The following is a 23863-nucleotide window of genomic DNA, read 5'->3' on the forward strand; positions in this document are numbered from 1 at the left end:
CCTTCGCTTGTGTCTTTCTGCTTCACCTCTCACGTCACTCACCTTCTGTCAAAGTGTTTCGGCCCAAATTCTATTTCTGTAGTGTATGACTGAGGCCTGTCCTGAAAGCCCCGCGGTGTATTAAGGTCAATTGAAATGGCACAAAAAATACCTTAAATTCAGGGATGAATCATGTTCCAATAAACTGAGTGCATTTTGACCCTCAGTCCCTTCACTGCCTGATCATTTTGTGTGCTATTAAAGGATCAGTCCCAAATTTCTGGAAATCCCCTTGTTCATCGTCTTCCCCAGAGTCAGGTAAGAAGATGAGCATCAGCTTCATCGTTGTGAGTCTAGTACGGAGATCGGCCTTAGAGGTGTTAGCCTAGCTTAGCATAAAGACTGGAAGCAGGGGGAAACTGCTAGCGTATAGCTCTACTTAAAGAGAAAAAAAATCCACCTTTCAACAACTCACAAACTTTTTAAATGTACATGTTGTATCTTGTTAGCTAACATGTTATCACCAATCCATTCTGTAGTGAGCCGATATCTTAAAAGAGCAAGTGTTTGGGATTTGGCGGCATCTAGTGGTGATGTTGCAGATTGCAACCGAAAATAAACTTTTTCCATGTGCCAAGCATGTGGGAGAAGTACGCTCGCCGACACAAAAATACTCTGAAGAGGACCCGGTCCGTAGATCCCCCTAAATGTTAGCACTATCATCAGGTCAACGTTTCAGTTCCTCCAAAACTTCTAAATATTTGTCTTTTGACGAAATACCTGCGAAATTGACGACAGTGCTAACAGCCTCAGCTGTGCTTTTGGTTTCTGCTAATTAGCAAATGTTAGCATGCTAAGATGCTAAACTATGAAGGTGCACATGGTAAACATCAGCATGTTAGCATTGTCATTGTTTGCATGCTGACGTTAGCATGGTTCAATGCAAGGCTGTGTCCAAAGTAAAGCTTTTTATCCCGTCTGAAGAAACAATGTTTTATAACTGTGTTTGAGTCCACTTAATCATAATATGACCACATGGTTGCTTTAATATTTTCCATTACACCTATTCACCTATTTATTTTTGCCCTGTTTCCTCACCGTTTTCCCTAAACCCCCTCCCAAGCAATATGCTTTTAATTATTTATTGTTAAAAACTGTTGAGTATCCTGCACTGTTGTGATGTTTTTTTATGGATGCCAGTGGAAGAACAAACCACTCATCGCTTTGTATTACTGCCACTTTACGATTTTAAGATGCATAATTGTTGTGCATGACAGTTATAAAGAAAAGTTTCCATTTGATGCAAATCTAATGCACAATTAAGTCATTTAAATCTGAAAGCACTTTAGTAAATCAATACTTTTGAATGTGTTCTATAAAAAAACTTGACCTGACTTCACTTTAAAGTTCTTTTATCGGAGCTAAACCTTTCTCTGCTTCCAGTCTTTGTGCCAAGCTAAACATGTCCTGAGATTAAAACTGATATGATGTGTGTGTGTGTGTGTGTGTGTGTGTGTGTGTGTGTGTGTGTGTGTGTGTGTGTGTGTGTGTGTGTGTGTGTGTGTGTGTGTGTGTGTGTGTGTGTGTGTGTGTGTCTCCTCACCAGCTTTCCCGATCTGCACGGCCAGTTTGGTCAGTTTGCCCTGCAGCACCGACTTCTCCTTCTTGGTCACGTTGACCTTCTTCACTGGTTTGACCTCCTCTTTCTCCTCCTTCTCCTCCGACTCGGTGGCCTCCTCGCTCTTCAGCGGCTGGATCTCCAGGGGGCGATGCCGTCCTGGGTTTTGGCTGAGAGGGGGAGGGGGGGGGGGTTGATAAGGGTGGTGGGTCGGGGGGTAAAAGGAGGAGGAAGGTGGGACCAGGGGGTAAGGAGAGTAAAAAAAGAGATGAGGAGGAGGAGGTTTAGGAGAGGTCAAGGAAAGGGTTTGTGATGAAGAAGAGGTGGAGATGAAGGAGGCAGACGGGTGTTTTTTAAAGAATGAAGATGGAAAGTTTTCAACATGAGCAGAGGATGAGGGGAGGAAGGCAGGACGGGTTGACAAAAGGTGAATGAATTAAATCAATAAATAATAATAAATCACAAATCAAAGAGGAGGGAGCAGGGTTGAGGAGTGGTTTGGGGATGAAGGGCAGAGAGGCAGAGAAAACGTTACAGATTCAGTCGGAGGGGAAAGCTGAAAACGAACCGGACAAGTTTTTTTTTTTCTTCTCAGAGATCAGAACAAAAATAACCTCTGACTCTTTTATCAACTTTAACATCTTTATGAACATGGTGACCCCCCTTTGGCTGAACGCAAAGAGCAGCGTCTCATCAATTTAATGATCACAGAACAATCATTTAAGAAAAAAAAAAAGAAAAAAAAAAAAGGTCCAGGTAGCTTTCAGAGAGACGAGTTGGGAGCAGCAGTTCGTAATGAAGAGCAGCAGACAGAACAGAGAACAGCAGATACAACAGAGAGGATTTAACCGTGGGGCTGTCAATCACACACACAGACACACACACACACACACACACACACACACACACACACACACACACACACACACACACACACACACACACACACACACACACACACACACACACACACGGTGTTTGTTTCACATCAGAGTTTGGAACGAGGCTGAGTTATGAAGTCTGGATTCACGTCCTGCTCGCCGGCTTTGCTCCTCATTTGCATAAACAAACTGCGTATTTGCATTCCGCTTCATCAGCTGGGATCCTGTTTGGACTGTAGTGTTGTAACGTGGAGCTTTTATTTTTTTTGGGGGGGGAACTGTTTGATCTCTGCAGAAGAGAGCTTACATTGCATTCAGCATACACTCCCTTCATCCTCTGCTGTTTTGTCATATCTCCATACCAAAGAAATGTGAGCTGTTGATGAATGTAAACAGAGCAGGCCTACACTGATCTGACACGCCGAGGTTTGATGTGAACAACTGAGCTGACAACGCCGACTGAAACTGGGATGATTTATTAACATTAAATACTGGAAATGTTCTGATTCATCGTATACATCGTCCCTTATTGGACCCTGTTGGTGAGTCACTGCTGGTAACAACGTCAACATCACTTCTGGAACCGACAATACGGACAGATCATGGACATAAAGCAGGTTTAGATTCCTGGGTGACCGAGAAGAAGAAGTTTCTAGGTAACGAGAAGAAACTCTGCCCGTGTGATATAAAAATCTAAGCAGGGAATTTGAATGAAATTTGAATACAATTTAAAAGTGATGAGGCAAATGTCTGTTCCTATTGTCACATCTTTATTACCTACTGAGGTGTTAAGTAATGAATTCTGTTGGTTCATCGACTGTTCAGATCAGATTTGTTCCATTTTGGGTTTGTTTTTTTTGCTGGAGAAACTTTCACTGGAAGCAGCCAAAAGAAAAATAACTATCTAATTATAATTATTATAATAATCTGGACTGTTTAAGAGTGTAAATCATACTTTTTTTGTGCCGTTTCTTCAGTGAGTTTCCACAAGTAAGTTGAAGTTAAAATGTATTTGAACAAACTGACTGATTGGACCTCATGCAAGAACAAACAAACAGAAAAGAAAAGTGAACTTGTTGCACTGAGGGATTTATCCTGTTGTTTAATTAATGTACAGATAGATAGATGTGTTAAGAGGCTTATTGTGTTGCATTGTTTACAGTGTGAAAGTGGGAACGCGGTGAGGTTTTAATGGTATTATATTATTTATGTCTAGATGTATTTTCTGTAATAGTAAGTACGTTTTAATTCTTCTATTAATTAACAGATCATGGTCTGAGTACTACTAAGTACTATGTAGACTTGGAAACCAACACTCAGTGACCAATTACTTTACTTTGTTTTAATCCTTTTAAATCCTATTTGTGTGTCTTTTGATCTCGACTTGTGTCTCTTCTATGTCTTGTGTCAGTGCCTTTATTTCTCCTGTAAAGCTCCTTGAATTGCCTTGTTGTTGAACGCTGCTGCACAATTAGATTTTAAAGCAATCTAATACAACTGTAAAATAATAAAATAATAAAGTTATAGTTAAAGTCTTGTTGCACTGGAATACATCATATTGTGTCCTTCCAATTTACATACATGATAAAAAAACCTGAACATTATAGGCAACATAAAGGTAAACTTTATGGCGGAGCAGTATTATTGTAATGGACGGCATTAAATTGTACAGGTGTACCTAATAAAGTGGCCACTGAGGGTATGTCATTGTTTTTAATGAGGTTGGTGTATTAAAACTAATGAATTATGAACTTAATTCCCATTTAAGACGTTACTCCCAGTTACGTGGTTTGACATTTACTCTAGTGATTTATGATTTAAGATGTAAAGTAATTTAGACTTTTTGCAAAAAAAAAATTGTTTTTGTCTCGTGATTTCTGACTTGAAGCGTGAAATTCTTCTTTTAACTCTTGTGGGACATTTTTGTAAACAGAGCTCGTCTACAAACGCAGCAGAGCAGATCGCCTCATAAAGCCAGTTTGGGGGCACCGATTAGTCTAATAACCAAATCTCACGGAAGTACACCTCCTGATGAACAGGTGGTATCCATCAAGTGAACAACGAAGGATTTACAACCAGGGATGTTTGTGCACTCGAAGAAGCAAATCTGATGGAAAAGAAATAAGAAATGTTCTTGCATGGGGCTCAATGTCTCTAATAAAAGGAAATCTGCTACTATTACCATCATTTCCTGTTCATGTTTTGTAGAAAACATCCACAGGGAGTTTGGGGAACTGGTGCAAAAGCAGGGAGTGTATCTTTAACATGAATGTTTATTTTATACCAAAACTCCATCACTGTCATAGTCGCTGCCTCACCGGGTTTCATCAGAAGTTTCCCTTTTTGCTAAAAAGGGAAGTCATTTCACAACAGCATGACCGCAACGTGACATTTAAAACACTCTGAATGTGGGAATGAGTCGGTGTCAAACCAGGAAGCCGTGGAGCTTTATGCACATGGTCCACTCTGAAAACAAGCCACAACATAGAACTAACTGACACAGCTTCACATGAACAGGACTGAGACCCACGGACCAACCACAGAACTGTAAACAGGCGCAGCACTGAACCATGGGAGAGCGCACGGCGGGCAGAGGGGAAGGAGTGTCTGACAATTAAAAAAAAGAAAAAAAGAAAAGAAAAGAAAGCAAGTCAACAAACAGAAGACGAAACTCAAAGGATCGGAAAAAAACGACAGCGATGCAGAACCACGACAGAGAGAGAGAGAGAGAGAGAGAGAGAGAGAGACAGGTGGAGGAGGCTGCAGAGCTGTGGAGGCTGCAGGAGACTTCAGCAAGACAGAACAATATAACAGAGAGGAGGGAGAGAGTCAAACGGTGATTACGAGACAACATGAAGTCCTGAGCAACACCCTGCAAGGAGGCAACAGTGAGAGAGAGCTGAGAGGAATCAAAAAGGCGAAAAAAGGATAAAAAGGAACTGAAGAGACACAAACGGAGCAGACGACAGCCCACAGCCCACTAATACTGCAAGGGTGCAACTCCCACACACACACCCACAGCCTCGCTTCAGCCAAAAAAACAAACATCACGGCACTGTTTGGATCAGTTGGGTTTCACATTCATCAGAATATAATAAATGTGTGCAATTGTGTGATGGGGGAAAACATTTTAAATCCTGCACTAACTCAAGAAAACATTGTGGCCTTTTTTACTTCTTCTTCCTAAACACCTTCTGCACAGATGTTTCAAATTAAAAGCCTCCCAGCAGCTCAAAAGGACAAACACCACCTTTTTCCTGGTAGGCTTTTAATGTGAAACATCTGCAGGAAGTTTCATTCAAGCTAATTTAACAGTAATCGAAATCATAAAAAGAACAAGGCGACACAGAGGTGACTGAGTGAATGAAAACAGTATTGGTGTTAAAAAGAGAAAGTGAGAGCAGCAGAGTGGTGAAATGACATGACTCTGCTGGACTGGTTTTAATTGATTTTAAGAAGCTTCCCTGTTTTCTGATTTGCTCTTCTGTAATGTGTTGTTCATACAAACACTTCAGCACAACAGGAGTAATTTCACCACTCTGCTGCTCTCATTATTCTGAACACTAATATTGTTTTCCTTCGGTTCTTTTGTCCAGTTGCTTCTACTTCGCTGTAATTCGTATCGCTGTTGTGTTATTTCCTGCACAGATGTTTCCCTTTAAAAGCTTTTCAGAAGCTCAAAGGGAATTTCCCCTCAGACAAATTAGTCGATTTATCAACCAGACAATTTACAGAAAATTAACCATTAACCATAACCATTTTGGGAAACGATAAATGGTTTAAATCATATTTCAAGCCTGTCCCAGTTTATCTTTGTGAGGCTTTGTTGCTTTTGTCTCATGCGATAGTAAACAGAATATCTGTGGGTTTTGGATGTCAAATTGGGCTTCAGGTAAGTGTGATTGGCAGATCAATAGTCAATAAAAATAATCCTGAGCTAATTCTCCTTTCCCTAGGAGGCTTTTACAGTGAAATATCTGAAGGACGTTAAAGTAGCGTAACAGAGACGGGAAAAACCTGGAAGCGTATGTCGGTATTAAACAACTGTCAGGGTTTGATTTAAAGCTGCATTCATTGTTTTTGGGCCACTAGGGGGCAGAAGAACTCCACCGTAAACTGACAGAAACATAATAATATAAAGTAAAAACAGCCGGCTTCTTCTACATCCAGCAGACAGAAAGAAATATCATTGTAGCTAAGCAATAAACAGCTGCTGGTGCAAAAACATTCATAAACCAAAACTCTGAGCTCAAATTGGCTAATGAGCTCAACAGAGTGGTGAGAAATCTCAAGTTAAGGAATGTGAGTACATTAACTTAAATACTGTACTTAGGTTCGAGTTTTTGGTAGTCATACTTCAGTTGAGCATTTTGATTTCATGGAACTTAATATTTCTACTCCGCTACATCTAGATATATTGTACCTTTTACTCCACTACTTTTGTCTGACAGCTTTAGTTACTTTTCAGATTACAGTTTTTAAAGGACCTGAAAACTTCTTACACGACTGAAAACTACAAAATCATCAATCTGACTAAAGGTGTTTCTGTGTATTTTGTTCTCCGTGTGTTTTTATTGGAGGTCATCCGTGACTGCAGCTCTGCGAAATATTTCTGTGTGAAAAAGTGTGATGAGCATCCAAAAGCAAGGAGTGTGTGTGTGTGTGTGTGTTTCTGTGTACATCAAGAAGCATTCTGTCCACAGCAGATGCTCAAACCATGGGAGGTCGGGAGGAGGGGAGCAGTGTGTGTTGGTGTGCATTTGTGTGTGTGTGTGTGTTTGTGTGTGTGTGTGTGTGTGTGTGTGTGTGTGTGTGTGTGTGTGTGTGTGTGTGTGTGTGTGTGTGTGTGTGTGTGTGTTGAGACAGCTTGCAGAGGAAGTTGGACATGTGTCGGATCACACGGGACATTGAGGACGGTTGGCAGGTCGAGTTTGGAGGTTGGAGCGATGACGTCATCGACACAAACATGCAGCCAGAAAATCCCTTGCATGTTAAATATTGAGGGAAGCACCGAGGGAGCGCTTGATTTCGACACAGCGTCACCCATGAAGGACACCTTAGAGGTCAGACGAGCATGTGAGAGAGACCCTCACTGGTGGAGATACATTTGTGTCTCAATTCTCAGAGCGCGATGGGACATTTGGGTTTATGCAAGAACATAAATTATATTTTATAGAGAAACTATATTAAAATAATTTAACTTTGCAAACAAAATTGTATTTTGTACTCATTAAATATACTTTGTGTTAGATATTATAAGCACAAAAGCACACAATGATAACCTCTTTCACTCTGCCGATACTAGTTTTCAATAACCTTTATCAAATTCTGTTCTGGAAGTTTATGTGTATTTTATTAAGTTGTAACCTAGTTGTCTCGGTAGGTAACTAGCAAACTAGCCAGATAAGATATAGAAGAATTAAGCTAGTTTTCTTACATGATAAAGATACAGCATTATTTTCATTAAAGTAGTTCCTTTAAAATAACAGACTTTAAGTGTGAATCCCTGAATTGTGTGTTATATTTATATAACTAGCTGACTAACTAAATACTATCAGCCACCCTAGGTTGTCAAGTAACAATTATTTTTATTGTCAATCTATTTGCGATTTTTTTTAGTGATTAATCAGTCTATAAAATGTCTGAAAATTAAAAATGACAACTTCCAAAAACCCAACATGACATATTAACAATAATAACAAAGCAGTATATAACAAAGTACAAAAACAATGCTTGTTTTTAGCATCATAGAAGACCAAGAAAGAAAAGGAAAATATTCATATTTGAGAAACTGACCAGTTAAGTTTTGTCATATTAGCTTAAAACAATGACAACTGACAATTAACTGGCAATTAAATGGCTTCTGATTAATTTTCAATTAACTGACAATAAGTTCACCTCTTAAATATAGCAGAGAAAAATATTTTCTTAGATTTAGAATCATTTCAAATTCTGAGGCACACTTAAAGTAAAAAAAAAATAATGCAACTACATCAATTATTTAATTATTTGGCTGCTTAGCTTTCAATCAAACGTTAGTTTAATTAATTGAAATACAAATTGATCATTTCTACACAAAATTAAATTAATGTGGTTTTAAAAATGATTGTCTTGTGCTCAAAACGTCCCAACATGCTCTCAGAATTTGAGGCACAAAAAATGACTCCCATTATTACCCCTTCGACAGTTACCATGAAAACTGTGAACGCTGTGATTGGCTGTCAAAAGGCCTGAAGGTGGAGAGTTGCACCCTTTTACAGGTAAAGCAAGGCGAGAGAACGTCCCCCTTTAAACAGCAGAGAGAGAGAGAGAGAGAGAGAGCGAGAGAGAGAGAAAGAGAGATGGACTGGACACTCCCCCTCCTGCCGCTGGGTGGAGGGTGAGGAGGGGGTGAGTAACAGGGAGGATGGAGGAACAGAGAGCGACAGATGGATGAATGGAGGGGTTACCTTTGTTGCGATTTTCGGGGGGTCCTTGTTTTTTACCTGTTCGGACAGAGAGAGAGGGCGGAATGCTGATAAGATGGCTCAAAAGAAAAATAAGATCAAAACAAACTGAGGGAGAACACAAAAGTTCAAACTGATAGAAACCCACAGGTGTGTGCGTGTGTCGTGTGTGTGTTGTGGGGCAGGAATGGACCAATCAGAGGAGAGAGAAACGCCACTTCCTGCTGCGGAGGACCAACAGTGTTTGACGGCAGAGCTCATCAATTCATCAATAAATCAGTGAGCAAAATAAATAAAAGTTTGATTCAGAAAATTTGATTGAATGTAAAACAATAAAACTATTATACATTATTGGTCTGATTTACTACAATGTTCTGTGTACATGTACATCTGTTTTATACACACTAGCTTGTTGTTTGTATGGTATATTGGAGTTTTTGTGGTTTTTATTTATTGTTCTAAAGGTCAGTTTAGTTTAAATTATGCAATTTAAACTAAACTGCATTTATTTGTGTTTATGCTTCATCTGTGAAATGACAACAAACTATATTCTAACATTATCTTGATTTTAATTGATCAATAATTAAATTCATTATACTCATATAAATTAAATATAGTACTCACCTCCCAAAGAATCTCTATGGTCCCAGTAGGGAGGTGAGTACTAGGTAGAGTTTTTATTGTTTGAGGGTGAACTATTCCTTTAAGGTGCTGGACATAAATCAGAATGTCTCTGGTTCAGGTCTTTCAGGGGCAGCAGTCTCTCTCTCATTTAATAACCTGTCGACTCTCTATTGTCGACTTTCTTATAAAAGGTCAACAAATGTAACGATTGGTCAACAATTATCCTTCCAACTTTTAGTGGGAAGCTGTTGACAAAGCTGCACTTTTTCTCAAACAAAGTGCGGACTGGTTCAGCTTGTGTTTAGTTGTTGAAGTGACTTTGATGGATTCTGTTTACTTCCTTCTCTGCATATATATCTGAACTCTGATCGTTATCACTCTCAGCTGTCATGTATTGATCAGATATGTGACAGGTGGAGGTCAGGGGTATATTCCTCCGCAGGGCATTAGCTTCCTGTTGCCCTAATATGGAGCTCTCTGCTTTTATCACGAAAGGAGGTTTGGCAAGGTCGAAACCAACATGAACACACACACACACACACACACTTACACACACTTACACAGCTCTTTGTTATTCAGCTCGTGGTTTGTGATTGATGACAAAGACTGAACTGCTGCAAAGTGTGTTTGTGCCTGTGTGTGTTTGCGCACACACACACACACACACACACAGCTTCATCAGCTTCACCAGCTTCACAGATGAAGCTGTGTGCGTGTGCATCCTCTTGTTATCTGTAAGATAACAAGAGGATGTGACTTTACATCAATACCTGTATGTGTGTGTGTGTGTGTGTGTGTGTGTGTGTGTGTGTGTGTGTGTGTGTGTGTGTGTGTGTGTGTGTGTGTGTGTGTGTGTATTCTAATGTGTATTTGGCGGGTTGATGCAGTCATGTGTGACGGTAAAGTGTGTTGTTTGTCTGCTGTTACCAGAGACTCAAGAGACGCACAACAGATCTGTGTGTGTGTGTGTGTTCTCGTACTTCTATCTTTGTGGGGACTAATACATGTTTCAGACTTTGTGTGGACAATATTAATTATGTGGACATTTTAGTTTAAAAACTTGTCTTGTGGTCCTCCTCATTAGGAATTCATTACTAGTTTGGTTTTTTAAATGAATGACTTGAGGCCGAAATGTAAACCCGAGCGTCTCTCTCCGCTGAGCTGGTTCATTCGGCCAGTTCACAATGAATGCCTGACAAACTCAAACTTTAGCCAGTAAAACAAATGATCAGACAAAAAAAACAAACTTAAGAAAAAAGACATGAGTAAAAGGGGGTTAGCATGATCACAAGCAAATCAAAAGCAATAGAGACCGACTGCAGAAGCCTGTTGGTTTACATCAAACTGCTCTGTGACAGTACGAGGGTCATCTGGACTTTTTGAAGGGTTCCACTTCAAAAAGTCAACTGTATGTAAAACAAAAGGAAGCTACGTTTCGCAGTTTTAACCAACATTAGATCAATACCTCAGTATAGTGGCCATAAACTACCGTGAATAAATGAGACCAGGACGGAGTGTTTATTCAGGTGACCAACCAAACTGATTTTTTTGTATTTTGGTGGATTATTTTGTCTTTTTTAAGGTCTGTGTGGAAAAACAAATTTCAAGTGTTGACTGAGTGAAATGTTCACAATGATGCATCAATTTGCAAGTCTATAATAAAAATCTGAATTGATTACAGTAAAGTTTCCCATCTAGCAATTATTCAGTTCACAATTTTAACAATGGAAGATGAACCATTACAATTATTAGTACTTTAAAAAAATAAGTCCTTAATTTAAGACAGAAGTAAACAAAAGTAGCCTCTCATTGTTATCCTGTTACCGAAACAACAAAATCACTGTCAGATTCCAACATTTGATTCGGTCTACAGTGTACTTTTTTATTGTTTCCAACTGATTCCCTAAATAAATTAACCATGTAAAATAAATAAATAATAATTAAATTAAATGAGAATTTAATGGTCGCATACATATTGCATCATGTTATGATATACTGAGGCTAAAGCTTCAAGTCCTGATATGGAAGAGCTATTTATCCCTGGTGTTATCAAAGAACAGTTAAACAAACATATAGCCAGATATTTCTCTCAGGCACAGCCTCGATCAAAACTGTAGGTAGTTAGCTTGTTAGCCAGTCATGCTAACGTCAGCAGCTTAGGTTAATTAGGAATGAAGCCACAGTACAAACTCTCTGGATGAAAAGTATTTCACGTACTACAAAACCATTCACAACACCTCAACATGTGGAGAAATCCAAACTCTGACAGGCCTACTGTGCCTTGTTATGGTTGCTGAGCTATGATTGGACAATAACTGTTTAGGGGAGGGGTTTAGTGAACGGTCAATTAAAAAGGTGCTATCGTACATATCCCTTTTTGGTACTTAAATATTATGTCAGTTGTTTTTAGTTGTTGTTCAGTAGATATGACCACTACCTGTGAACTCATCCGTGGTCTCATTTATTCACTTTCGTGATCAATTGAAGCTCACTTATGTTATGATACTATAGTTAGACCCTTCAAACAACTCTGCTGTTATCAGCTCGGACTGGATGAACTCTACCTGTTGACAGTCGGCTAGTGCGACAGGAGGAACTTCAAATCAACACCAGCTGATAAAAAAAACGTGCAAATATTTCCAATCTGCACTGTTCAAACAGTAGAGTAGAAATATTCAGAAGCTGACACGATGATAGTTGTCTTTCTTTTCTCCACACACTTCACACACTTAGTGTACTCGTATGACCTTCAACACTTCAACAACGAGTGGGATCGGCTTTTGTCTCATGTCTTACTTTTCTTGACCTTCTTCTCTTCTTCGTTCTCTCCGGCGCCCAGCAGAGTGAAGATGATGCCAGTTTGAGAGTTGAGGCCGACGGCTGACACCACCATCCTGCCTGATCCCTCCATCACATGGGTCCCTGAGGAGAGATTCACAAGAGTCAAAAAAGAGACAAAAGTCACAACTGGATCTTGTTTTATTTTAAATGTCAATGCATGACTGAGGTTAGGCGAATGATCTTTCCTCCAGCTGCATATAAACACCTAAAAAAGACCCCTGTCAGTATTTCATTTGTGCTTCAGTATTACAATTAGCTGATATAATCAACTTGTGCACTTTGGAGGATCACTCTTAGGGCCACTACTTTTTAAATTTACAGTATCTTACCTCTTGGCAGTGTCATTAGGAGACAAGGTGCATCTTTCTATACTGATGACACACCGATTTATGTGGCTAAATATTCTGATAACATAGGATCAATTGTTGCTCCTTATAGATAAAACATTTTACAGCTCAACAAGAATAAACCAGATTATATTTAGTTGGTTAGTTATAAATTCTGAGGCTCAGAGAAGGGAAAGCAGGGTTGCCAAGTTCACGCTTTTTACTTGAGTCAACAGCTCCTCCAAACAAACTTGGAATAATAGGGAGCCACTCCTTGAATAAACACAAAGCTTAAAAGTTACCTCCAATGCCTGAATGTCACACTAATCCCATAGCTGGGCACCAAAACTGGTCTATAAACTATAGAGGCTACGTTATGGAGACACAAACACAAAGAACTCTCGAAAGTGTCAAAACACCTGACATGAATGTTGAGTTTTGACCTTTACGCTTAGCTCTTGTTTTTGCATCTCTAAAATACCGTTTTTTCCACCAAAATTATCACGTATACATTTTTAAACATGAGAAAACCTGCTTAAACAGGCGATAGACTCCTTTGCAAGTTAGGAATATGCCTTTCTTTTTTCTTTTGTGTCAAATTCAACATCAAGAACGTGTCTGAATAAACGATTAGTAAACAGTGTTTACTTCTTTATTATATCGGTTACTTATTCAGTCTCTTTCAAACTAACAAGGTGAGGTAAAATTACTGTTGTCTGACTGGAGTCCACTGGCTTTGGGGAGAGCATAATAATTCCATGTTTTGTATGTTAATTATTGTAATAATTGTACAGATGCTTGTTAATTTTATCTATTATATATTCACTTAAACAAGCACTATGTTAGAAAAGAGGCAAAACATTTTCTGACATCTGGGTGTCATGTTTCCATCACATCAAAGCCAGATGTTGGTAGATGTTAGTGGGTTTCTTTGTCCATTGTGAAAGGGGTTAAGGGGATTTTACCCTTACATTAAACAAACTAACAGGTTTAATATCTTTAAGTTATGTGATATCTTTATTTGTCGCCTTACACATTAGTCTCCAGTTCTTTTACTTTGTATATTCGTACTGTCTTATCATTAGCTTGCATGCTACTTTTAGAGTACTCTGAGTTGCAATAACTTGTATAAAAAATGCATATTGATTAGTTATGAGATGTTATTCTGCATCATACTTCAGAGGGGACTAGAATTGAACAGTCAGTGAATGTGTTTGTTTAAGGGTGATGAATATCAGCAGAATTAACAGAGAACCATCAGTGTTTGTCCGTGTCACGAGACCGAGCAGGCACTCACCGGACAGCAGCATGGGGTCCTTCTCCAAAGACTTTCGGACTTGATCGGACTCTCCAGTCAGAGAGCTCTCGTCAATCTTCAGGTCGTTGCCCTGGATCAGGATCCCGTCAGCAGGCAGCAGGTCTCCTGCAGGCGCAGAGGTCAGAGGGTGCGTTTCATTAGTTTATCCAAACAGCTGCAGTGTAAACACATTTTTGGCTCTTTGCTTCAGTCATCCCATACTCTGATGAAGGCTGAGCACCAAAACATTACATTAAACACAAACGGCTGAGTACATAGTGCTTTGCTCTCCTGTTAATGCTAAAAACAGACTGGTATTGTTAAAAAACAAGCCCTTTTAGCTTGAATTTAAATTTCGTTTATCCTTCTTGAACATGTAATTATGATGCATCACACATCTATGTACTTCCCATTAGCCATACACTGTTTACAGCCCTGTCTGTATACTTTAGTGTACTTTTGTCTTAGGTCTCTTTTTCATGGTTTGGTCTAGGGCTCTTTGCTCCAGTGAAGGGAAATCTTAACGATATTCTTAAACAATAGTGTGCTTCCAGCTTTGGGGAAGGTCGTTTCCTGATTCAACATGACAGTGCTCCTGTTCACAAATCTAGGTTTATGTAGAAACAGTTTGTGGATTTTCCAGGCATGAAAGGTTTTGGTAAAACTCACAAGACCTTAGAGATTTAACAAGCGGAAAATTACCATCCAGTTATTGACATCACAGGTTTGATATTTTTCAGTCTGGTGTCGTGTCGGGTCTCGTACCGTATTTGATCTGAGCGATGTCTCCCACCACGATCTCGGCCACGGGGATCTGGATCACCTGGCCTTTGCGAATGACGGTAAACCTTTGCTCTTGCTCGATACGATTCTGCAGCCCGCGGAACTGCTTCTCCTTGGACCAGTCGTTGAAGGCCGTCACCAGGACGACGATGATGACCGAGAACAGGATGGCGGCGCCCTCGATCCAACCGGCCTGGGACTCGCCCTCGTCCTCCACGCCACCTGCGACCTCGCCACATGCTGCGAGAGGAAGAGGGCGTGTTGAATTTGACTTTTTACCAAATAAATATGTCCAAACAGATTGAGCTTCTGTGTAAAAACAAAGCTGGAGAACTTACAACTTCCAATAGGAGTTGTGAGTGCTAGTTTTAGCAACAAACACAATGCACAAACGCTTTAACATAATCTTACATTTTTGTCTTTTCTTTTTCTTGTATATTCAATTTTATGCAAATGATTACCATTTGTTGATAAAAGAAAATATTTATCTTCCATTTATCATTTTCTTTTGGTTCTTGAACATGGAAAACAGGCACAGGTCAAATGAAATTACTGATTGGTAAATAGAAAAAAATTATGAATATTAATAAATAATAAATGAAATAAATATGAATTAATAAAGGAAGTAATACATAAAAACAAATTAATTAAAAAAATGAATTAAAAAAAATCATGTAAAGAAATGCCAAAAAATCAATATATAATCAATATATAAAAATATCCTATACTTAAAATTTTTCTTTTTAAATAAAATAAAATAATAATAATATAACAAGAAATATTATTATTTATTTCCCCAACATGAAGTTCTTATTAGTTTTTTCAAAGATTTAAATGATGGTAGAGAAATACTGAAATCTTGGTCTATAATGTTATCGGCCTAACAGTGATACAATTTATATATATCGGGCCTTAAAACACTGGGATCAACTTATGATAATTACCCACCATGTGTTTGAATATTAGAATATAAACATCTCCCAGGTTACTTAAATCTACAAATGTACCCCACAAAAGAAGAACATAATAGTATCTCCGCTCGTGTCTTTCAGCTCAGACTCTCGACGGTACCGACCTTCACTGTCGCCCCCTGGTGGATGGTAGAAGGACAGGCCCAGCGAGATGATGGCAGCGATTTCCAGAATAATGAGCGTGACGTCCTGCAGAGCCTCCCACACCAGCTGCAGGAACGTCTTGGCCTTCTTGGGGGGGATGAAGTTCTTTCCAAACGACGTGTGACGTTTCTCCAAGTCAACGGGGTTACCAGACAGACCTGCAGACGCAAAACACAACACATTAATAATCTCATCAACACGGAATACAGACTAGAGCGTGACTTTGCTTCATGAACGAAAAGTAGAGATAGATTTTTAACGAAACGGTCACATTTAATGTTCTTTTGAATCCGAGTCCCTCTGAGTGAAATAAATAGTTCTGCACAGCTGACGGTGTTGAAGTAAAATTCAAACCCAAAACAAATCGGCACACAAAAGATTTTCAGGTGTGTGGATAGAAGCGAAGATTAACGCCCAGTGTGTATATGTAAAGTATATTGATTATATTATTACTACTCAAAAAAGATAGTACAATAAATTAAAAATTGATTTTAATTAATTTCATTTTAAATTCAAGAAAGAAGACTGGCTCTAACCTTCTGATTTATGGATAAAAAGTATAATCTATGGATTCATTAAGCGTTGTTTGTGTGTTTCCTCTGCTTATTAACTTTTCCAATATCTAATCACTCTCATTAGTGTTTCAAACTGAACCCAGTAAAAAAATCCCTAATTGAAAGTGTGATTAGCTCGCTGCAAACTGCATCTGTGCACCGACAGGCAGTGAAGGCAGAATGTGCTCTATAGTTACCAAAAGATTTCACAGAGTTCCACAAACAGCAGTTTTGCAACATGACCTACTTTTGTTGCCATGAAAGACTGCAGTATTTCCATATGCAGTATTTATTTGGGCGAGTCACCAAAGAGATTTCTTCCACCCAAAGACAAATTATGCATTTTCATATTCACTATTTCCTCCTTTCTGTCTGGAGATCCAGTTAAAAGGTCAGACATGTGGTGCGTTCAGGTGCAGCCACACGGATAGGAAAAATTTGAAGTTTCCAGGTTTCACTGATCCCTGTATGTTTATCCAGTAGTGGTTCACTGTTAAAATGCTCCACAAGAAAATAAATAATATTTGAAAAAAAAGCCTGAAACTAAAACTATAGCTTTATATTTTCTGTATTGATCCAATTCCTGCCAATTATCCTGCAACCCTTTAGGTTTATCTTGAAGATCGTTTAACGCTTATTTGTAAATCAATAGTTAATAAACAAATTGAAAAAATAAATGAATACATTAAAATGAATGATTAAAATACAAATACATTAATAGCTGAAATAAAATACACAATCAAACGACAACAAAAAAACAATAAAAGAGGAATAATAAGGTTTAAATTAATTAAATGGAGAATGTACTGCAGTATTCTTGCCTACAAACCTCTTTAAATATCAGTCACAAGATTTCTACAACCAATTAAATAGTCAAATAAATCTGTCTGATGTTCCTCTTCCTGTCCCTCTGCAGACACATCTTTTACAATCCGCTGCTCTCTGAAGACCAAACAATATCTGAGTTATTGATTCCAGAGCTGTGACTGGCATTTTCCAGCAGTGACTCATGTCTGACTGCTCATTTGTTCTCCTTATAAAGACAATGACAGCAAAAAAAGATCCCTACAAAGGGAGCAGAGCAGGAGGGCTTTGCTTATGTTTAGTTTTATTATTATAATATTTATTAAAACAGGGTTAAAATCTCATCTTAAAACTCCATTTGCAGTTTGTTTATCATCAATTAATGAGTAATCAGCAGGTCGTGTTTATCTTCACTCTCTATTATCGGAGGATCTTCGGAGCCGAGCTCGTCACCACAGGACCTCGTTAACTTTAAATTCAGCACACTGGGTTTATTTGCAGCGACTTATGGGAGCACAGGGACGTGTCTGAATGAGAACTAGCTTCACTGATTCTTTTTATTAATAAATATGAGTGTTTTTCCAGTAAAACCTTAAAAAAAAAATCTGTAACTTCCTCTTCACGGCTGTGTGGGCAGCAACATGGCTGCTGTGGATTCTTGGAGGAATTGGGAGATGTGCAGAGGAACGTGATCTGAATGTCGACAGGATTTCTCATGAAGGAGGAAGTTGGCAGGAACGTGTTTCTGTCTTCATGTGTTTTAATAATGGCCTCTTATTCCTTTCTTCTCTAATGATTCTCTCCGGACCGACTGAAAGACGAGTTCCCTTTCTCCTCTTCCTCAATTATCTCTTTTCTTTGGACGCAGAAATCCGGTTAAAGTCCTGGATAATAGTTTCTGCCATTTTTGAGGAATAAGCCACCACAATGCACACAGATGTACTAGTTTCCTCATCACCTACAGTGTGTCATGTAATCTTAAATATATGGCTTCATAATCATTTAATTTAAAGATTAAGAAGACAGGGATGAGATAAGGTGAAGTGATGTGAAAGGACATGAGGGGACGAGAGATGAGTTAACAGGGATTAAGTGATTTTAGGTGAGTTGTGATTGTCCGATGAGATGAAATAAGATGAAGTGATGTGAAGGTAGAGGAAGCGAGATGAGGTGAGATGAGTTTAGATGAGATGGCTTGAAGTGAAATGAGATAAAGTGATGTGATGGAAGATGAGATAAAGTGAGATGGGATGTGATCTGAGATATAGTCAATTGAGATGAGGACACGAGTGACATGAAATGAGATGAGGCGAGGCCATTTCTAAAGCAAGGTGAGACGAGTAAAAACGAGACGCAGTGAAGTGACGAGGGTTGAGATTAACCGGGATGAGATGAGAGAAGATGATGGGGAACAATGAATAAAAAGGGTGAGATGAGAGGAGAGGAAGAGATTGTGCAAATTAGATCATTTATGATGAGATTATAGGCAAGATGAGAGGAGATAATGAGAAAGAGATGAGATATGATGCAATGAGGTGCAGTGAGAGGAGTGGAAGTGATACCAGATGAGGTGAGGATAATGAATGAGGACTTCATCTTTGGTGAAATGATGTAAATTGATATGAGAGATGTAAATAAAACTCTTTAAATCAAAATGTACAAGTTTCAGTATTTACTCAGTTCCCTACCACAGACGAGTGTACCTGAATAAACTTATTGTAACAGCAGCAGTGCTGATGAGCAGAAACATGACAATCTGCTGCACAAACAGTGATTTTAAAAATATACACCGGCTGTCAAAGTCATCGTCAGCCATCTTTCATCAGCGCCGTGTTTTAGTTCAAAGTCTGGTTTGATCATTCTGAGGCCGGTGATTGATGCTGAAAGCTGCCGTCAAACTAAAATAAAGAAAAACAGAACCACAGAGAACCTCTACGGGCGGTTTGATCGATACGAGTCTGTTTCTTTATTTTTTGTGTGTTCTGGTTTAATGCTGTGATTGTGGCGGCGGGTTTCATCCGGCGGCGGCTCGTTTTGTGTTTGTGAACGTCCCCACGGAGATGCAGATTAAAGCTCTGCGATGATGTTCCAGCAGCGGCAGTGGAGCAGTCGGCCGAACACCGTCGCCTGTCACAGATGTTTGTGAGATTCACCTTCCAGCAGAAATGGACTCCACCGGTCCAGAACGAGGTCCCTTCCAAAAGATCCACGGCTTTATCAGCCAACATGCAGCTTCATCTCATTCTCCCTCTAACCGAGTGTGTTTGATGTCCACTACAAAAAGACAGAGGACCGTTTCCTCCATCTCTCATGTTGTCAGGACCATTTCCTGTTTGCTTTATCATCTCTGCAGTTCATCCATCACTTCTGTCTTTGTCTTTGTCTCCGTCGTTTTTCTATCATCCTGCTTTCACTTCTGTCTAACAGTCGCCGACACCAGTGATGCTAATGTCTTCTAATGTATCTGATCAATTTCAAGTACCAAAACCAAGAGTATCAGCTGTTGAGATGTGCTCAGATAGAACACAAAGAGGCAGTGCAATGGGCGCATTAAGTAGCCATTTTTTTCCAGGGTCACATGTAAGAAATAGAAGGACATTTTAAGTCGAAAATGTTTCAACTTTGGGCTAAAAAGATGAATAAATTTCAGGCTTTATGGGTTCGAATTCAATACAAACTGAAATAACTGGAGTTTCTGGTGAGTTCTGGGATCAGTCAAAGTCACAAAAAAATGAAATATAAAGTTGGGCAAATATATAAATGGTATATACGCTTTGGATTTATGAGATTCAAAATCATATTCATCAAATTAAATCTGCACAGTTGCCTTGGAAACGCCCACATAAGCCGTGTTCTCAGCTGCTCCACCCTGTTACTGTATGAACACACTGTACACGAACAGATAGTCACTATCATTACATTTATTTCCATTTACGTAACCGACTATAATTTGTTCTGCAACAAACATCGCACGCAACAGATTTATTCCACGAACTGTTCCTTTAAACTAAATGTTCTGCACTGCTTTTTTAAATCACGTCATTTACTCAGATTTTCTTCTTTCGCTTCCTTGAATCTAAAGCCCCGTTCACTCCGTTTAAAAATGCATGAAGATAAGTGGCGTAATAGCATGCAGTGGTGTGTGGTGACACATAAGTCACGCACATTTATGTACACACAAACGCACACTCAGACACAAAGCATGACATTTTCAAACATATATATCCCTGATGATCTTTGAAAAAACTATTTAACCAAACTTACAGCTTTACTGAAAGTATTTCCAAAATCTCTAAAGTCTCTTTTTACCATCTGGATGCACAAATATTCTGTATTCTGCACCATAAATAAGATTTATTACCAGTTGCAACTATATTTCCTGTCATTGTAGCTAGAAATGTAATACTCAACATCCTTTATGTAAAACACGAGCCAAATATAACACATTGTTTTGTATGAAAATATTAAATTTGGGGAAGGTTTTCAGCTTTGACTCAAATGTAAAGTTAATACAAAAACTGGGGCGAGCACACACCAACAGCCGAAGGAAGACGACGGATACACAAGTTCTAGATTATAGAATTCATGCTGTGAGATTATTACAGTACAGCATTCGTCCTCAGGATGAGTCAAGAAGTCCATTAAAGATCTTGGGACACTTTAAAGGAAATCAACAAACCACATTTCCATTATCAAAATAAATTCTGTCTCGGCTGTAGGATTATTACAGCGAGTTCTCACTGCAGCCTGCAGTCAGACTGTTGGGTCTCTCACAATGTTAACTGTGAAGTTATGGACAATATAGTCAGCATGCAAACAATATACTCAAACTAGCTGTAGGCATTGCATTGAATTAATAATAAAACTGTTTTCTCCTAAAAATGTTAATGCAATATTATCTGCCATTGAAATCAAGCCGATATGATCATCCATTATTGATCTAGGAAACATCTAGACGCCTCTGGCTGAAAAGCAGTGACCAGTGGGGCCAGTTTAAAGCCGCTTGGACACAGAACAAGTCCTGAATAACCTCGGTCAGGTCACCTGGACGCAGGTGTCTGTTTGCGGCTTGAAACACCCAAAGACTCCACAACACAACAGTGATGATGAGTACAGGTATGTGCATGAGAAGATGCGTTTAAGAACAACAACACTTGAACTCCAACTGCTGCAATAGTATTTGAAAAAACCTTAAAAGTACTACAAGGAACTTTGGTTTTGTGTGGATTTTGGCGGTCCCTGTGGACAAAAGCAGTAGTGCGTCTGAGCACCAGAGTCCATTTAGAAAACCTCTAATTTAACAGCAGCAGGAGTCTGACAGCTTGTCCCGCTCAGTCCTGGTTCTGGTCCTCCCGTGCCTCCCTTCCCTCCATCAGGCCCAGCTATACGGCCCGGCACTTCCAGCATTGAGGTGTCGGTGTTTACTACCAGCGAGGACCAGAGGAGCAGCAAGATGAAGCTCAGCTGACAAGCATTGAGAATTACTATTTAGAAATAGCCAATATTCTCCCTGATGGTCTCGTTAACTTATGAAGGTCACATAGAGGCATCAGCTTGAAATTGACACTGTTAACCAGTTATAAGTGCCTCGCAGTAAGGTTAATAAAAGTCTTTAGTACCCACGAACACTCACATCCTCTGCCGCAGAATGACGCAACGACTGAGCTTCATAAATCCTCAGGCAAATAAAACTGAAACCATTTACACAACAAATTTACATATATTTCATTTGTATGTCTCAGGCTCTGTAATATGTGGCGAACCCCGCCTCTCGCCCAACGTCAGCTGGGATTGGCCCTCAAGGAGAAGTGGGGTTTTTAGCTAATGTATGGGTGGATTATTTTATTATTTATCAGCTCTTTTCAGGTTTCTGGAAAGTCTGGAGAGAGAATTTCAGAGCGTGAGATCAACTACAGATAAAAGCTTATTTAAGTTCACGATTAGAGATGTGACAGAGCGGAAAAAAAAGAAAAGAGAAACATGAAGATCGTTGCATGTCTTGGTGTCTTTCTCCCTCTTGCTGATCGCTAAGAGGAGCTTTCTACTTGAACTGGCAGAGACATGGATGACCTGAGGCTGTGTGTGTGTGTGTGTATGTGTGTGTGTGTGTGTGTGTGTGTGTGTGTGTGTGTGTGTGTGTGTGTGTGTGTGTGTGTGTGTGTGTGTGTTAGTAACAGTGAATGAGACTCGGGTCACGCAGCTCAAGCTGAATCTCAGATTGGTTGCTGACTTCTCACACCACGGAGCTCCAAGGGATCCAACACGCCAGCAGGCCGAGAAACCTCTGAACCTACTTACACTACCACTGTGTGTGTGTGTGTGTGTGTGTGTGTGTGTGTGTGTGTGTGTGTGTGTGTGTGTGTGTGTGTGTGTGTGTGTGTGTGTGTGTGTGTGTGTGTGTGTGTGTGTGTGTGTGTACTTATGAACTGGTTGACTGCTCAGATTTAACCCTGATTTATATCTTGGTCTCTAGGCTTAAAGAACAACTTCATTATGTAATATAATTGTGGACTGTTGTTTGATAAAAGTGTGACGACCTTCTTCATCCTGCGTCGTGTCGTCTTCTCTGTTCATTAACTGAGCAGAGACATGAAGGAGGAAACTCACTGCAGACCGAACTGACTGATCACACTTCTGATTGGCTCTGTGTTGTAACATCTGGTTCCAAAAAAACAAAGTTAATTAATCCATTAATCCAACCTAAGAAAGACCTGCTCTCTTTTTATGATGCAGGACGAAGTATTTATACGAGATATACACAAGGTTATGGTGCTAATGCTGTACACTGCATGTATACATTCACCCATTTATGTTAGAGAGCTAGGCTAACTAGCTCATACGTTCTCCAAAATGTTAAATATTGTAAATGAAACCCAATGGACATTTAATCCAGGTCTAGTAGAAGGGCAGTGTGAAATGTAAAGCCCTGTTTAGGTTAACCCTGGGTTTATAATCTGTGTTTGTAAAAGGGTCTAAGTTGACTAGAAAGATTGTGTGTGATATAAGCCGATGTTGGGGCTTGTTAAAAAGAAAGGGGATCAATTCTTGGATCTATGCTTGGAGGATAAACAGCATGATGTTCTCCAGTCTGTGTTAGAATCCTGAATTGTATCCGTTTTTCTCAAAACTTGTACTGTTAACGAGCCATATAATATTGCTAAAAGGTGTTTAAAGCTTCATGTATCGATAGAAAAAATAACTAAAATAACTGATTTGTTGCAAGAGATTAATGTGACTATTGTGGGGCGGCGCTGTCTGTAGTACTGAAACAAAGCCGAGGAGATCAATACAAACACTCAGTTTTGCTTTTGGTTGATTGCCTTTCATGGTTGTAAAGAGAGAGAGAGAGAGAGAGAGAGAGAGATGAAGACAGAGATAGAAAGAGAAATAAAGATAAAGAGAGCTGCAAGCTGCTGTTTCTACACACTTCCGTCTGCTGATTTTGATGGAGAATCGTTCATAAATTATAAAATATATCTAATATATATATATATAATGCACCCTGATTGTGCAACATTCTCATGTGAGTGATCGGATTTTAAATGAATGCATTTTTTGATTTTGAAACAGGAGCATTTTGTTGGTATTTAGTCTT

The 23863-nt window shown here is 39.3% G+C and overlaps 1 protein-coding gene across 1 annotated transcript in view; it reads right to left on the bottom strand.

Annotated features, from left to right (window-relative positions):
* LOC129106094 (plasma membrane calcium-transporting ATPase 1-like) overlaps positions 1-23863 on the bottom strand; it is a 93583-nt gene that overhangs the window by 30366 nt on the left and 39354 nt on the right. The window contains 7 exon segments of the mRNA XM_054617422.1: positions 1583-1742; positions 1745-1767; positions 8928-8963; positions 12345-12470; positions 14013-14138; positions 14778-15035; positions 15871-16068. Of these exon segments, the coding sequence (XP_054473397.1) occupies positions 1583-1742; positions 1745-1767; positions 8928-8963; positions 12345-12470; positions 14013-14138; positions 14778-15035; positions 15871-16068 (927 nt within the window).

This window comes from Anoplopoma fimbria, chromosome 17 (genome assembly GCF_027596085.1).
Source record: "Anoplopoma fimbria isolate UVic2021 breed Golden Eagle Sablefish chromosome 17, Afim_UVic_2022, whole genome shotgun sequence".
NCBI classification, from domain to species: domain Eukaryota; kingdom Metazoa; phylum Chordata; class Actinopteri; order Perciformes; family Anoplopomatidae; genus Anoplopoma; species Anoplopoma fimbria.